We start from the raw sequence: 16,109 nt of genomic DNA on the forward strand, positions 1-16,109 counted from the left end.
TCTGTGTGGATTGGATGGATCAACAATAGATGGGAATGGATCGAGAATGAGTGAGGCTCTACTGCTGTTGGTAGCAGCATTACACATTGCAATCAACAGGTCAACAACCTAAAAAAGTAATAATATAAATGTACAGGTACACTTATCTGATACACAGAATTATAGTGTTTTTGCATGTTGAATAACTCATTTTCATAGTGTATATGTACATATGGTGAATAGTGTTAGTTAATGTGTTATTGTATGTTAGTTCTTACACTGGCATCAGTTGCTACAGATTCAGCAGCATCAGCCATTACTCCTAGTGTTTGGAAAGCAAAGACACACAACTCTCTTGTACATACACACGGCTATAGAGAATAAAGAAAGAAAGGAAAGAGAAAAAAGAAAAAATATAGTAGAATGGAATACAGTTCAATAAATAATGCATGTGTGTCATTATTCATTATATGATTACTCTTAGTAGTCCTGTCTCCAGTACGTGTCTCTCATCACAGATAACACAAAACTCATTCAATGATGGGATCCTGTTCAATGTGTACTTCATTATCTAAAGGAATATATATACCACAAGTTAACATTGATAATGCAAAAAGCATAAAAGCTATATTATAGGGTATTTAGCGGTTAATTTTACCTGACAAAGGAATCCATTTTCAAGACTTGGCCGTATTTTAACATCCTATAATGATTAAAAGAAGATGTGTTATTACAATAGTACACCACATAGACATTAAATAATTTTCAAAAGGATAAATGAAAATATATTGATGCCTATACTAGTCATATGTTACATGCATAACCTTTGTAATGATAACAATTCCAAGAACTGCTGTGGTATAGAACTAATTAAATAATGTTCCACAATTCCAGGAACTGCACTATACAAACCATACAATCCCAAGAACTGTATTCCAGGAATTGCACTATATGTAAACTAATCATAACTATTCAAAGGACAAAGGGTCATTGTTAACAAACTATTATATCTACGCATACAGAGACTGTCAAGAGTGGAGTTAAATCTAAAATGGCATTAGCTGCTGATGAAGTCCTTGCTTTTGGTTCTCAAATCTTTCCATTAGTTCAAAAGCAGCTGCGTCCACAAGACTACAAGCCTCCACTTCATAGAGCTAGAAAGGTTCCTCGTGCTGATGCTAATTATCGAATTACTGAAGGAAACATTGCTGCTATTGACTTTGGTACTACATCAGTTTCACTAGCCTACACTACCAAAGGTGATGAGAAGGTCAATACTCTCATTCTTGATGCTCAAGAGAAAGCTGCAAGGGATACCAATGCTGTCCTGTTCAAGAGAGAAGGAAAAGCAATATCAGTGGTAGCTTTTGGGAATACAGCTAGATCTCAGTTTACAACAGCAAGGAAATCTGGGAACTATGATCAAGAGAATATCTATTTTGAAAGAATAAAAATGTTACTAAAAAGAGAAAAAGTGAGTTGCAATTGATACATGCATGATATGGAATATTGCCTTATAGAATACAGTTGACAGACAGACACTAATTGGGTCATTTTCTGGTGAGAAGTTTTATCTGATTGAAGTCATTGCCTTCATACTGCAGTACTTGAAGGACCAGTTGATAGACCATCATTCCCGTGGTGTCAGGCCATTGAAGACAGCAGATTTTGATTGGGTCATTACTGTACCTGCTATATGGGATGCACGAGGAAAAAGAATGATGAGAGAAGCTGCTTATATGGTCAGTAATGAAAATTCGAATTTTTACATTATTATTATTTTTATAGGCTGGTCTCCTAACAGAGTCTAAAAGGATCAGTGAGTTCACTCCTATATCAAGCAGTCCTTTACCAGTACCAGATGAAGTTAATCCTGACAAGCTATCACTAGCATTAGAGCCTGAGGCAGCAGCTCTTTATAGCCAGGAAACAGTAGCAGAGCAGATCAAAGGTCAGCCATCAGCAGCAGCTATCAGTCATCCTACAGAGTATATGGTGATTGATGCTGGAGGAGGTACAATAGATATCACTGCTCACGTTGAAGTAGATGGAGGTATTGTAGTCCAGAATGTACCTACTGGCAATGCATGGGGTGGTACACAGGTCAATGAAGGGTTTTCTAAATTGCTTCAAGAACTTGTTAATGATCCCGGCTTCGAAAAATTCATTGCTTCAGGAGATCACACCAAAAATCAAGCTACACTAAATAAAATTGTATACACTGAATTTGAAAAACAAAAGGTGCTTTTTGGCCAAGGAAAATTGGAAGAGATTGCAGTAGAACTTCCAAGAAACTTTGTACGGTTTTATGAGGAAGCTCTTATCGAAGGAGCAGAAAAAATGAGTGGTACAGACTATGATCCAGACGAAAATGACACACTTCGTATAAATAAAAGTGTCACAGAGTCTAAGCTGTTTGGTCCTGCTATCCAAGGTATTATTGATTGCACACTGGCAGCTATTAGTAAAATTGACAACTGCCCCAACACATTTTACTTGGTTGGTGCTTTTGGAGGATGCAAGTATGTTCATGAAAAGGTCAGTCCTGCTATAAAAAGGTACTATCAGTCTAAAGGTCATAAAGGCACATGCTCTGTGTTAGTACCTCCTTCTCCTCATTTAGCTGTTGCTACTGGAGCTGCTATGTGGCGTAAGAATCCTGAGAAATTCAAAGCAAGACGAGCCGATGCTACTTATGGGATAGGACTGTCATTTCCATTTGATCCTGAAAAGCACAATGAAGCTTATAAGTGTTACATTGAAGACTATAAAGGATACTATTGCAATTACATTTTCAACATATTTCTTGAGGAAGGAGAATTAGCTAAAGCTAATGAGGTTATCACTACATACTTCACTCCAAGATGTCAAGATAATACTACAGCGAGTATCAAGATTTATTCAACACCTCAACTTGGGGTTAGGTATATCAGAGATGAGAATAATAAACTAATTGTTACAGAAATTGGTCAACTTGTCATTGACGTTCCTAATCCAGACAACTTGCCTTTAGACCAGCGTATAGTTGATGTCACAATAGATTTCAGTGGTACAGAGATACAAGCAAAAGCTCGCTATCGTGTGACTGGCAAAGAAGTTAAAACCGTCTGTGATTTTCTTTCTACCTAGTCTTGATTAATATACTTGTCTGTATGTCAATTATTAGTATTTCAATAATGCACACACACAAACACTAGTGCAGTTTCATTCCATATGATGCATTACATGTAAGTTTTAATGGGCAATTTATTCTGAGGCTATTATATATTGTATAGCAGGGCACTTTATAGATGCCATACCTCAATACTGTGATGGAGTGACACAGTAGCTCTAGCTCCTTGTGAATCCTGTCTCCTAAAAGAACTATAAAAACAAAAAACCACAAATCATAATTAAATAATAACCATATACTTACACTGGCTTCTCTTCCTTTTCCTTGACCACTTCTTCCTCCAGTCCCTTCCCCTCCTCCTCTTCATCAATCAGTTCTCCAGTGGTCAGTAGGTGAATGGCTCTCTCTATCTTCTCCCCACACATTACAAGAGCTTGTCTCACTGATGATGGGGAGAACCCCATTAATAATAGTTTATGAGAGTTGCTTGATTCATCCGGTATGCTTGAAGGGGGCGTGTTTGTAGGTGTGACTTTCGATTGATCGGTGGAAGAAACTTTTTCATCTATTAAAGAAAAAATTAATGATTTAAAAATGTTTCACAATTAATGATTTTAATTAAAATGGACGCAACTCACATTCTTGTTTCAGGTGATAGTTTGAAGTGCTTTTCCAATTAGTGGAAATGAATGTCTCAACAAGTCTATAGACAATGAAATTTATCTGTCATTATTAAAGTAATGATGATGGTGTCAATATATACATGTAGTTATAGTTACATTCTTGTAATTATTTAATAGTTATAATATCAGGAAAAAAGAAAATATAATAAAAATTTACAAAGCCATTTTTGACATGGTGAGCTTAAACTTTCTGCATACAATGATTTTGCTAGCTAGCTATACTGTTGAACAGTTATTTTGTGCAAAAAAATTATCTTTGAAATCATACTACTAAATGGAAGACAATCTTACATGCACATGTATATCTCTTTACTTTTGTATTTGTGTTCCTAATCCAAACTTTCTCTTCTCTTTGCTCGATATTGAGCTCTGATACACTTCAATCTTTGGCTCTGGCCCATCCAAATATTCACTGGCAGATTGAAAGTGAAAATGAAGGACGATTGGTATGCTGGAGTCCACGCCCCAGGCTGAGGCAGTGTGCCCATCAAGGAATCCCATATCAATGTAGAGGAGAATGTCCATCTCATTGATTCCAGCATGCAATCTGAGAGGGAGGAAGAGAGGGAGAGGAAGGCAAAGAAAAGTACCATAAATAGTGGGTTTTTTGAGGATAACAAATTTCGTGAATTTCGTAGATTTTTTAAAATTCGTGAAATTAATTTCTTAATACAGTAAAAGATGGCAGAATAGCGAAAGTTTGCAAAAATTAATTTCGTGAATATCCGGATAGAGGTTATCAGCAAAAATTATAGAATATGTAGATTAAATTATGTAAATTTACATAAAATACTGTATATGTACATGTATGTACGTTTATACTGACTTGTGTTCGATGCAGTTGTCACCGTGTAGCTCCTTAATTAGTTCAATGTCTTTTAGTATAAGAGGATTTACAAAATCTTCTTCATCATCATCATCCATCATACCCTAAAAATGAGAAATTAATTAATACTTATACTTAAGTGCCATTCCACATGTACATTTACGTAAGTAATGAATTGGTTGTGTTACTAATAAAAGTGACTTACATCATCAAAATAATCAACGTCACTAGAGTCAGTTAACTCTGAGCTTGCTATTGAGCTGGCAATAGATATCTGATAATTAAAAAACAATAACAATTAATAAATAATAAAAGGCTGCAAAAATTGTGGCAGCCATTTTAAAGTGGGGTGAATCCTACTTAATAATACTACCACATTACTAATAATACCGTATAGCAGGAAATTTTGGAGGGAGTAAAATTTTGCAAATTGCTAACTTTTGGTGATTGGCGGATTTTAATTAGGCAAATTTGTGGCCGCGTGTCATTGCATAATGGCTCAAAATGGCGGATTTTTATTTTGGCAAATGGCTATCAAAACGCCAATTCGCCAAATTTAATTCCCTCCAAAATTTCCCACTATACGGTAATTATGATAATAAAACATTAAAAAGGGCTCAGCCCCCAAGCAAGCTACTGTTGTGCTGTATGACCTTCCTTGCTGCTAGAGAAGTTTTTGGATAGCAATAACATCAAGTAACAGCACTTGTGATAACAATAACAACCATATAAGGCATGTATTAATGATGATTATTATTGTTATTATTACTTGTGTTGATAGTTGTGGAGTAAAAGTGGTAGAGGGAGGAAGAGATGAATTAGTAGTAGCACATTCGGGAGGAAGCGGAATCTCATGATCTTTACACCATTCTAAAGAGAGAGAGAGAAGATAAGGACAGACAGACAGACATTGTACACACAATAAGGTCACAGTTTGCTTCATAAGCTGGCAAAAAGCTCTACAGGGTCTTTGGCCTGATTTAAAGCAACTTCTAAAAATTCGTAAAAAATCCAATTTTGATCGGAATCAGCTCAAACTTTCTACGCAAAATAAGGACATGTATATGTATTAAGAAAAATTATAAAAATGAAGAATTCTTTCGTTTTCAATTTTGCCAAAATTTGGCTGGCAACCCTGTACTATAGTACAGGGATTTTTGCCCAATTTTGAACAACTTTAAAAATTTGTAAAAATCCAATTTTGATTGAAATAAGTTCAAACTTTCTACACAACATAATAAAACATACATATGTATCACGAAATGTAATAAAAATAAAGAATTCTCTACTTTTCATTTTTGATGAGAAGAGCAGTGAAGAATGTTAATTGAATTAAACAACCAAAGAATGTATGAATTTAATTAACACAAATATGAATGTAATACAAGCATACATGTACTTTTAAAAAGAATAGCATTTTATACACCTAAACCTCTATGAGCTTAAAAAGTGATTCTAATAACACAAAATGTTAGTGACTTTGAAAAGTAAAAAAAGCCAGGCAGCGTCAGTGGGACGAGGGTGTTCATCCAGGGATCGAACCTGGATAACTAGGAGTTAAGGGCCTATTGTCTACCAATTGACTAATGAACGATGTACCCACTTGACATAGCTGGCAACAAAGAGCAGCTAAAAGTGCCTTATAAACATCACAATACACCAACCAACCAAGACATCAAGAATGAAAAACTAATATTAATAATAATAATAAATAATAATAATGATTACTGTTAACTTCATTTGTGCTGTGTGTAAACTGATACACAAATTATAACACATGACATGAATTCCATGCATACCTTAAGTACTATGAAGCACCATGAATATCATTAATAGATATCAAATGGTAGTATATGGTACAAAATACAACCGGTAAAATTTTCAAATAGCTTAATTTTAATGTAATACACACAAAATTAACGTACATGTATTAGAACGTAAATTTGAAGTAATCATTTAGAGTAAAAAGTAAAAATGCCAGATTGCGTCAGTGGATGGAGGGAGTTCATCTGGGATTTGAACCCAGGGAGAAAGGTTATGAGCCTATTGTCTTAACCACTTGACTAATGAACGAAGTATCCACTTGACATAGCTGGCAACATCTCAGTGGAAAAAGCATCCTTTATAGGTAAAGAGGGAAGAAAAGGAGAACATGAAACAGAAGAAGACAAAAGTAGAAAAAATGAAAAGATACAGTCAGGAAGAAAAGGTAAAAACTAAAAAGAGAGCCTTGTTATTCACAACTTTATAAATTAGAGATCTAGGAATATTAAAGAGACGATTCCATATTGATTGAGTGGGTGTAGCTAATAAATTTTAATTAATGAAATGGAGGAAAAGTGACAGCAAAAAGGTAAGATCTTTTGCCAAAGGGAGAGATTCTGTGTCACCCTGAGAAGTACCTGAATCCATTATCAACGTCTAATTAATATCAATTCATGTTAGAGTAGGTGTCAGCTACAGGTATAATAGCTACAATTTCATAGCATTAGTTGCTGGCTATGTCGTGTGGATACTTCGATCATTAAGCCAATGGTAAGCTATCTTTTTTGGGCAAAGACTATCCAGGTTCAATTCCTGGGTGATCACCTCTCTTGTCCACTGACGCAATCCAGCATTTTTTATCTTTTAGCTTGTAACAAATAAAATTTTATTATACAATTCAATAACTCTACAAGGCAATGGAAATTAGAAATATTACATTAATTAAGTACAATTATAATTAAATTCATACTTTTAGTCAATAATGCAATAGTACATTGTATATCAAAATATCTAATTCTATATTGCTAGTATTATTATCAATACATGTACATGTATAGTAGTGTTTGGTTAAGCCTATAAAAGCAAGAATTTGACAGTTGATGTTGCTGGCTATGTCCTGTGGATACTTCGATGGTGTCATAAAAAATATATATCCGGGTTCAACCCTGGGTTATCATTCTCTTATCCACTGACGCAATCCAGCTTTTTTTTATCTTTTAGCTGTTTAATAAGAAAATTTTATTATGACATTTAATGGGCTTTACAAAGCACCGGAGATTAGAGAAATATAAATTTAATAGTGTACAATTATAATTGAATTCATACTTGTAATAGAATGAAGTTAATTTAATTATGTAAGTTTATATTGCTATTATTATTAATACATGTATATGTATACCGTACAAGTTGATTTATTGGCAAGAGTAATATTTGGCAAATTTGCCTGTGGAAAGTTAATTGGCAAATTTTATATTGGCGATTTTGTGCATGCTCAGATTCAAACAAAATGGCAGATTTTCTTCATAGAACTGCCAATCGCCAATATTAATTCCTCGCCAATAAATCATTATGTACGGTAGTAGTGTTTGGTTAAGCCTATAAAAGCAAGAATTTGATGATCACTAGTGCTGGCTATGTCGTGTGGATACTTCGATCATTAAGCCAATGGTTAAGCTATCTTTTTGTCGCAAAGAATATCCGGGTTCAATTCCTGGGTGATCACCCACTCGTCCACTGACGCAATCCAGCATTTTTTTATCTTTTAGCTGGTAACAAATAAAATTTTATTATGCCATTCAATAACTTAAAAAAACAAGGCACTGAAAATTATAGAACGATTACTTCAAGTTTATGCACTTATAATTAAATTCATACTTGTAATAGAATGCAATCAATATGGTAGTATCAATTTACATTATTAGTATTATTATTACTATTTACTATGATGTGTTATTGTAGCAGTCATTGTTTAAGGTATAAAGGCAAGAATTTAACACTATTAGTAGCTGGCTATGTCATGTGGATACTTCGATCATTAAGCCAATGGTTAAGCTATCTTTCTTCCACAAAGAATATCCGGGTTCAATTCCCGGGTGATCACCTCCTAATCCACTGACGCAATCCAGCATTTTTTTTATTTTCTGAGTCAACACTTGTTAATATTTATTTGCTATTATTGTTTAGATATATCACTTTTAATACACTTTATTTCAGTTTGTTTATATTTTATTAATGTTATTTATTGTTTTTCATATTTATGCTTATTTTAGGCATTAGTTTTGATCATCAATTTTCTTTAGTTATTCATCAACAACTTGTTACTATTTTTAGAAATGTTGCATCACTAAGCATGACGATCATGCTTAGTAGATATCATAAATATCTAATAATATTAATAATAATAGATATCATTAGTAAGATATACTTACACTTATAATAACAACAATGAATAATAGTTATCTTATTCATGCTGTTTTGAGATGGTTCCATATAAGAAGATTATAGCTACAATAACAATGTATGTATATTTATTTGAAGTTGAAAGTTGAAAGTAATCTTTAACATTAAGGACAAGGGAAGAATGACACCATCTCTTCATACTGAATAACATCCACACACAAACACACATTATGTATAATGCAACAAGCATGCAGTTAATAAAGACATTCTCAATTGAAATAATGAAAGGGCTTTGATACAAGATAAGAATAGTTTTATACACTACCCTACATAAAGGACAGCAAAGCAAAATTCACACCATTTTTGAGTTTTATCAAGATTCTATCACGTTTTGATTCGTTTCCGTGTCAACAGAAGCACAAAACAGGCACAAAAACTATACGGATTGCATTGTTTATTGCTGCTGTGTAAACAGCAAAAGGAGACAGGGTGAACTAGCTGTAGTGAGATACTGACCTTTACAAATATCAATAAATATATTTGAGAGTGGTTGATCGTAGCTCTTGACAGCTCCAGGATCAATCGAATTAGTTACTACAGTACCACCTGAAGAGAGAGAGAGAGGGAGTTTTATAGATGCATACAACTATAGACTTATGTCCTCAAAAAATAGTATGATATCTAATTATCTATCCATGCATTGATTATATTATGCCCCACAAAAATAACAATGACTCGTTCACATAAAAATCAAATTAATAACATCTATAAATACCTACTCGGATAATCAGTTGAATAAAGGAGAGTGAATTCAGTTCTTAAAAAGAAGAGAATGAATGATAACAAGAGAGAGAGTGAGTGGGAGGTAAAATACAAGGTAAACCCTAAACCCTTACTTCTTCTCTCCACTTGTAAACTCCAGAGATATCGAGGAAGACTCAGCTTGAGTACTGCTTCCATGACTTTTCACTGAGAAAGAATCGTGCAGTTTATATTTGAGACAAAAAGCAGCGAAGCTTACCAGACACAAAGTGGCAAGCTTTACAATACGAAAACAGTGTCTCCTTGTCGTTCTCGAGTCTTTTCTCTCTAGATCCGACTACGCTAGCCGCCACAGGGATAGAGATAGCTGCTGTACTTGCTGAGGGAGTTTCAGTAGCCATTGTAATAGAAGGGCGTGGTAACGTTATGATAACTTAATAATGTGGCTAGCTGTTGATGCATGAGCAAAATAGGTCAAGGCATACTGGCATAATTAATGGTCAAAAATTTCTGATTTCAATTCAATATGGCTGGTGGCAGAAGTACTAGACCAACACCCCAGTTCATTAGTTCAGTATACACAGGGATTGGAAACGGCCTGGTATCACGTGATCTTTTTCTTAACATTTCAATGAGACAACAAAAATTGTCAAAAAAAACCTAGGCGTGTTACGGGTTAAAAATAGATATCCAGGGATATTCTTCAGAAAAGTCTCGAGAAAGTCATCTGTCTAATGACTTTTTAAGATTTTGAGTGGTCCCCATTCTAGGAAAACTTTGGCTGCATAAAGCTCTCTTTCGAAGGTATTCTATAAACTGGTACTCTTTGCAATATATCCATTCTCGTATGATTTGAGATCTTTTCTCCCTCTAGCTTCTACATTGATGACACAACAGCTGTTATGATGAGATGTCTAGATTGATGTGACTATTATCCAATGTACTGAGTGTTTTTAATCTTAATTTTCTCTTAAGCCGTGTTTTATTGAGGACATCAACTGTCATTAAGAATAGTTGGACCTACGGCGGAATTTCTCCCTCTGGCAACTTCACTATGACTAATAACGAAAATCTGTGGCATTAGTATTGTTCCCTAGGAATCTCTCCAATGTAATGAGCTACAATGAAGTGACTATTTTTGTCCTGTGGATATTTGGAAGGCTGTTTCTGCAAGTGAAGAATACTGCCGTTTATTGATTACTTTTGATAAACTTGCTATGCATGCAACTTTTATTTGATTCCAACTATTAGTTTTTACATTATAGAATAGTTATCAAGTGTCAGTGATACTGCAGCGTCAAGATATATGAAATAAACAGGGCTTGTAATTTTAACATGGGAGGCCATTTTGAATAAAATTATTAACCCGTAACGCGCATCAACCATTAATTATCCGAGTGTTTCCAATCCCTGTATACTGTATCTATGAACTAACTGCCCAGGGATCCGGAGATTCCGGACCACAGGCACTGCTCTTCTGCGCATGCTCAGTGTGCGTAACCATACCGCCGAGGTTAAATTAATCTTTATGATTTGGTTATTTTTACAACTTACATTAGTTAAAACAACTTTACAAGATGTTAAAATAACTTAGTTAAGATAACAAAAAATTGGTTACAATAACTATTAAATTTAGTGGTGAAAGTAACCAACCTGGGGTTATTTTAACTTTTTGTTTTTACAGTGAAGATACTAATCAAGTAACTTATCATAAGAGACAAAACTAGTTACAATGGACAACAAAAATGAAAAGAACGAACAGATAAAGGATCAAATTATCAACAAAATAATCAGCAAAAAACCTATTTAATTTAATTTTAGCAAGATTATAAGTTTCATAATAAATAATTATTAAAATATAATGTAGAAATCTTAATAGTGCATGTACATACAAAAATAATTATGAGGTTATTGTCCACTGAGTAGTCATATTAGTTTTTATTCATTAACTCTTGAATCTTCTTTGTCGCCTCTTCTTCTGCACTCTTTTCCCCATACTTCCATCCTATAAGTGCTCCAATGGTCAATCCAAAAGGTAGGCCAACCACAGGAAGAAGTGTTGCACCTACTCCAGCACCAATTGCACCCCCAGCAATAATGCTACGTCCAATGGAATCCCTCTTACTACGATTGATCGCCTTGATTTCTCTGGCTTTGTTGTAGCACTTTTGCAAAGTGGCATGAAGCAACTCCTCAATCCAGTCATCTGTCACGGGTAATTTGACATTACGCTTGGATCCTGCAACACAAACTGGTATCTGCAAGTAAATCTTTTTAGGAACCAATTGAACGAGAGCCTCATCAAACGCTAAGCTCCACTGCTTCATTGACTCCAGCATCCTTAAAGCAGCATGCATGTTATTATCACCAATTTCATCTTCATCGTCGTCTTTCTCGAGGTCAAAAAGATTAGCTTGTGTCAGCACAAGTATGCATTTGCTCCAAATCACTTCGTTGTCTTTAAGAAAGTGTTTGGCAAGAAGCTCAGCAAAACGAACAGAGGAGTCGTTGAACCTTCCACTGATTCGATGGCAAATGTAGACAGCATCTAACTTATCAATATCTATCACTTTGGAGTAATTCTTAAAGAGTGCTTTGTCCTTGTGTGTTGGATCAGCAAAGCCCCTTGTATCATAGATAATGAACTTAGTGGAAGCTATCTTTTCTTCAATTTGACACATCACCTCAGCTGTATGCTTCACAATTGGCTCGTGACTTTGGGCTATAACATCTCGGGACACTTGTGCTTTGACATCAATGGTGGCACCAAACAAAGCATTGATCAGGTAGGATTTGCCCACTCCGGTCTCTCCTAGAATAAGGATTTGTTTTTCTACGGGCTCGCTTTCAAACTCCTGAGGTATGCTACCGGTATTAACAGTTGAAAACGAAATAGGATTGAGTTCTTCCTTTGACTCGTCAGCTGCAACAGTGTTAGCAGAGGTGTTAGCAAAGTGGGCCATTGTTCTCTTCAAAATTATTAATAACTAGAAAGATCTAAAAAGGGGCTCAGCCTAAAATTTATGATGATTCAGCACAAATCAGAATAATAATTATTCCATAGCTGGAATTTATTTTGATTTTTTGCTGTTTGTATTCATCACAATTTAACTGCACAATCATTAATCGTCAATGAAGCTTATATGTGCTTACAATACTCAGTACAAAAATGCAAAATATACTTGCCTGGAACCAACTCAAAATAGATTACTTTAAAAAGGAGCGGAAATGAGCTGTTACTTTTAGTAACAAGTATACTTATGTTGACAAATATTTTTTAACTGAAAAATCATCCTTTTAAAGACTTAAAAGCACTGGTAACACCCATTAATGATGCACCAGACCCTGTTCCTCTCTGAGACACCATCTCAAGCAGTTTACTAGCATCATCATGGAATCCTTCATCTTCCAACTGATGGACAGCTCTCTCAACATGTCCACTGGGAGAATGAAAACACAAAATTTCAAACAATTCGTCTTCTTTACACTGAACTAAATGAGCAAGCAAAAAAACATCAATGGCACTTTGTAGCTGATTTCTCTCTTTAATGGGTGGGCTGCTTAGATAAGAGCATAGCTCTGGATAAATGGGTGTGTTAAGTATTGTCCCTATGTGTCCATTGTATAGTATTAGCTCAAGGACTGTGTTGTTGATTATGCTCTCATATTCATCAAAAGGCAACTGGAGGAAGAGAAAGAAAGAGAGAAGGAAGGAATCTATAATAAACAATGCTTATGTAAGTAGTGTACTATCTATTTGGACAGGTGCCCATAAAGCACTTTCAGTGTCAGTACACACAAATTTAGCCATCAAAATACCTTTTTGTGCATGAAGATATTTATAAGTGTTTTCTTCCTTATTAGCAGTGACAGCATCAATGCTCTACTGACCACAATTTATCAAAAATTCTTTCATCAACCTATAAAAACATAAAATAGTAACAGCAATAGCTTAATAAAACTAAAATTAGTAACACATAGTATGACATCATAATATCTGTTACTATTTATAGAGTAATTACTTGAGAATTCATGCCATGGAGTCCAGCTCTAATAAATACAACTTTATGACAACTGTCAGGATCACTAGCAATAGAACCCAACACTGTCAGCCAACACTCAGCGAACTCTTCACCACTAGAAATGATAAAAACAATCTATCATGTTCACTATCAAAAAATACAATAAAAATGGGGGGGGGGTGAGTTCGGAGCCATTTTTTGGAAAAACCACGGGAGATTTTTTGGCCAATTTTTAAAATGGCCACAACTTGAAAAATTTAAGTTGGAATCACTTCAAACTTTCTACACAGCATAAGGACATCAATATGTATCAGAAAATGTAATAAAAATGGGGGGGGGGGATGATTTCGGAGCCATTAAAAAAAACCATGGGTATAAGTACACAATAAAAAGGAAACTGAGCCCTTAAAATAATTTTATTATAAAAAGAAAAGAACAAGAAGGAAGTTAGATAGGATAGGAAATACTTTTCACAAAGTTAAGTTAATAAGTAATCAAAACTACAGGGTATTTTTCAGATTTTGGCCAATTTTTAATAATGGCCATAACTTTAAAAATTTAAGTTGGAATCAGCTCAAACTTTCAACATATCATAAGGGCACCAATCACAAAATGGACACCAATTTTTGTGACTGTAGGAGAGCCCCTTTTAAAACCACAGAGCCTTGAAGTGAGAATTGTGGTGGACACAATGAATGAATGTCAGGCAACACACTTACATGTAACTACATAGTCCTCGCCCATGCTAATCGCTGGCGAGGCCAAAAGTAACTCGTTCACACAAAATCAAACTAATGACATTATAAAGACTTACTTGGATAATCAGTTGAATAAAGGAGAGTGAATTCCATTCTTTAAAAGAGAATAAAAAGAGTGAGTGGGAGGTAAAATACAAGCCAAAGCAACAGATCATTACTGATTCCCTTACTTCTTCTCTCCACTTGTAAACTCCAGAGATATTGAGGAAGATTCAGTTAGCATACTGCTTCAATGACATTTCACTGTGAGAAAGAACGCGTGCAGGAATTTAAGAGCCACAAAAACAGTGAATCTTACCAGATACAAAGTGGAAAGCTTTACAATAGGAGAGCAATGTTTCCTTGTCTTTCTCTAGTCTTTTCTCGAATACTGACAACACTAGCTGCCACTATCTATGGTTCCATTGGAAAATCAACAGTACTGCTGTAGCGTCATCTTGAGCGTCATCGATATCCTTTTGTAAGAGAAGGCATAATGGCATAATGTCCCATTTCAATTTTCTTTTCCAGGAGCTAGGCATTTTCATACCCAATGAAATTAAAATTAAATAAAAGTTGAAAAGCATTATGCTATTATAAACATTATAAAGTCATTATACAGACAAGACTTATTTCAATTTTCAATTAACTCTTGAATCTTCTTTGTCGCCTTTTCTTCTGCACTCTTTTCCCCATACTTCCATCCTATAAGTGCTCCAATGGTTAGTCCAAAAGGTAGGCCAAGCACAGGAAGAAGTGTTCCAGCTATACCAGCACCAATTGCACCACCAGCAATAATGCTACGCCCAATGGAATCCCTTTTTTCAAGATTAATTGCTTTGATTTCTCTAGTTTTGTTGTAGCATTTCTGCAAAGTGACGTGATGCAACTCCTTGATCCAATCATCTGTCACAGGTAATTTGACATTACGCTTTGATCCTGCAACGCAAACTGGTATCTGCAAGTATATTTTTTTAGAAACCCCTTGCTGAACAAGAGCCTCATCAAATGCTAAGCTCCATTGCTTCATTGACTCCAGCATCCTTAAAGCAGCATGCATGTTATCATCACTAATTTCATCTTCATCGTCGTCTTTCTCGAGGTCAAAAAGATTAGCTTGTGTCAGCACAAGTATGCATTTGCTCCAAATCACTTCGTTGTCTTTAAGAAAGTCTTTGGCAAGAAGCTCAGCAAAACGAACAGAGGAGTCGTTGAACCTTCCACTGATTCGATGACAAATGTAGACAGCATCCAACTTGTCAATATCTATCATTTTGGTATAATTCTTAAAGAGTGCTTTGTCCTTATGTGTTGGGTCAGCAAAGCCCCTTGTATCGTAGATAGTGAACTTGGTGCAGGCCGCAAAGCAATCCTCTGGCAATTCGTACTTCAACTCTGCTGTATGCTTCACAATTGGCTTATGACTTTGGGCTACAACATCTCGGGATTCTTGAGCTTTGACATCAATGGTGGCACCAAACAAAGCATTGATCAGGTAGGATTTACCGACTCCAATCTCTCCTAGAATAAGGATTTGTTTTTCCACGGGCTGGTTGTGAAATTCCGCTTCATTCCCCAAGGCAGAGGTAGATACGCATTCGCCTGGAGCAACATAATGAGCCTGTGCCATTTTTAAGCAGAGAGAAAGGAAGGGACGAAGTAGCACAGACCACCCAAATTCTTAGATTCCAAATTCAAATTCTGATCTAGATCTCAGAAGCATAGCAACCGTTGCTAATAGGCCTTGCCCAATTATGCTAGCATAAATTTGAGAATTATGGGTGGAGATCTTACATTTAATAATATTCATAGTTAGTTATAAAG

At 35.2% G+C, this 16,109-nt stretch overlaps 3 protein-coding genes and 2 long non-coding RNA genes across 5 annotated transcripts in view; 3 read left to right on the forward strand and 2 right to left on the reverse strand.

Annotated features, from left to right (window-relative positions):
• Positions 1 to 9,950, reverse strand: part of LOC105311909 (poly [ADP-ribose] polymerase 8-like) — a gene marked incomplete at its 3' end in the record, with an annotated part of 22,673 nt that extends 12,723 nt beyond the window's left edge. The window contains exons 1-11 of the mRNA XM_011404130.2: positions 9,786 to 9,950; positions 9,661 to 9,733; positions 9,544 to 9,581; positions 9,281 to 9,370; positions 5,370 to 5,470; positions 4,806 to 4,874; positions 4,601 to 4,704; positions 4,088 to 4,321; positions 3,730 to 3,794; positions 3,395 to 3,656; positions 3,279 to 3,342 (exon numbers count right to left, since the gene is read on the reverse strand). Of these exons, the coding sequence (XP_011402432.2) occupies positions 3,279 to 3,342; positions 3,395 to 3,656; positions 3,730 to 3,794; positions 4,088 to 4,321; positions 4,601 to 4,704; positions 4,806 to 4,874; positions 5,370 to 5,470; positions 9,281 to 9,370; positions 9,544 to 9,581; positions 9,661 to 9,733; positions 9,786 to 9,927 (1,242 nt within the window). The remainder of the gene's footprint in view (positions 1 to 3,278; positions 3,343 to 3,394; positions 3,657 to 3,729; positions 3,795 to 4,087; positions 4,322 to 4,600; positions 4,705 to 4,805; positions 4,875 to 5,369; positions 5,471 to 9,280; positions 9,371 to 9,543; positions 9,582 to 9,660; positions 9,734 to 9,785) is intronic.
• On the forward strand, positions 1,474 to 3,217 carry LOC105311908 (heat shock 70 kDa protein 12A-like). The gene is made up of 2 exons (XM_019993904.1): positions 1,474 to 1,721; positions 1,768 to 3,217. The coding sequence occupies exons 1-2, from the start codon at positions 1,698 to 1,700 to the stop codon at positions 3,106 to 3,108; spliced, it is 1,365 nt and encodes a 454-aa protein (XP_019849463.1). The 5' UTR covers positions 1,474 to 1,697; the 3' UTR covers positions 3,109 to 3,217.
• Positions 6,795 to 7,220, forward strand: LOC109580585 (uncharacterized). The gene is made up of 3 exons (XR_002184288.1): positions 6,795 to 6,809; positions 6,857 to 6,953; positions 7,051 to 7,220. It is a non-coding gene; the product is annotated as an uncharacterized LOC109580585 (long non-coding RNA).
• A 237-nt stretch (positions 9,951 to 10,187) lies between the features above and the next one.
• On the forward strand, positions 10,188 to 10,795 carry LOC109580584 (uncharacterized). The gene is made up of 2 exons (XR_002184287.1): positions 10,188 to 10,330; positions 10,401 to 10,795. It is a non-coding gene; the product is annotated as an uncharacterized LOC109580584 (long non-coding RNA).
• Positions 10,796 to 11,218: 423 nt separating this feature from the next.
• LOC109580583 (uncharacterized) lies at positions 11,219 to 14,516 on the reverse strand. Its single transcript, XM_019993905.1, has 5 exons — positions 14,477 to 14,516; positions 14,363 to 14,400; positions 13,549 to 13,663; positions 13,346 to 13,446; positions 11,219 to 13,208 (listed from the first exon to the last, which is right to left on the reverse strand). The coding sequence occupies exon 5, from the start codon at positions 12,487 to 12,489 to the stop codon at positions 11,458 to 11,460; it is 1,032 nt and encodes a 343-aa protein (XP_019849464.1). The 5' UTR covers positions 12,490 to 13,208; positions 13,346 to 13,446; positions 13,549 to 13,663; positions 14,363 to 14,400; positions 14,477 to 14,516; the 3' UTR covers positions 11,219 to 11,457.
• Positions 14,517 to 16,109: the final 1,593 nt, after the last annotated feature.

This window comes from Amphimedon queenslandica, unplaced genomic scaffold (assembly GCF_000090795.2).
Source record: "Amphimedon queenslandica unplaced genomic scaffold, v1.1 AMPQUscaffold_13485, whole genome shotgun sequence".
Taxonomy (NCBI): Eukaryota; Metazoa; Porifera; class Demospongiae; order Haplosclerida; family Niphatidae; genus Amphimedon; species Amphimedon queenslandica.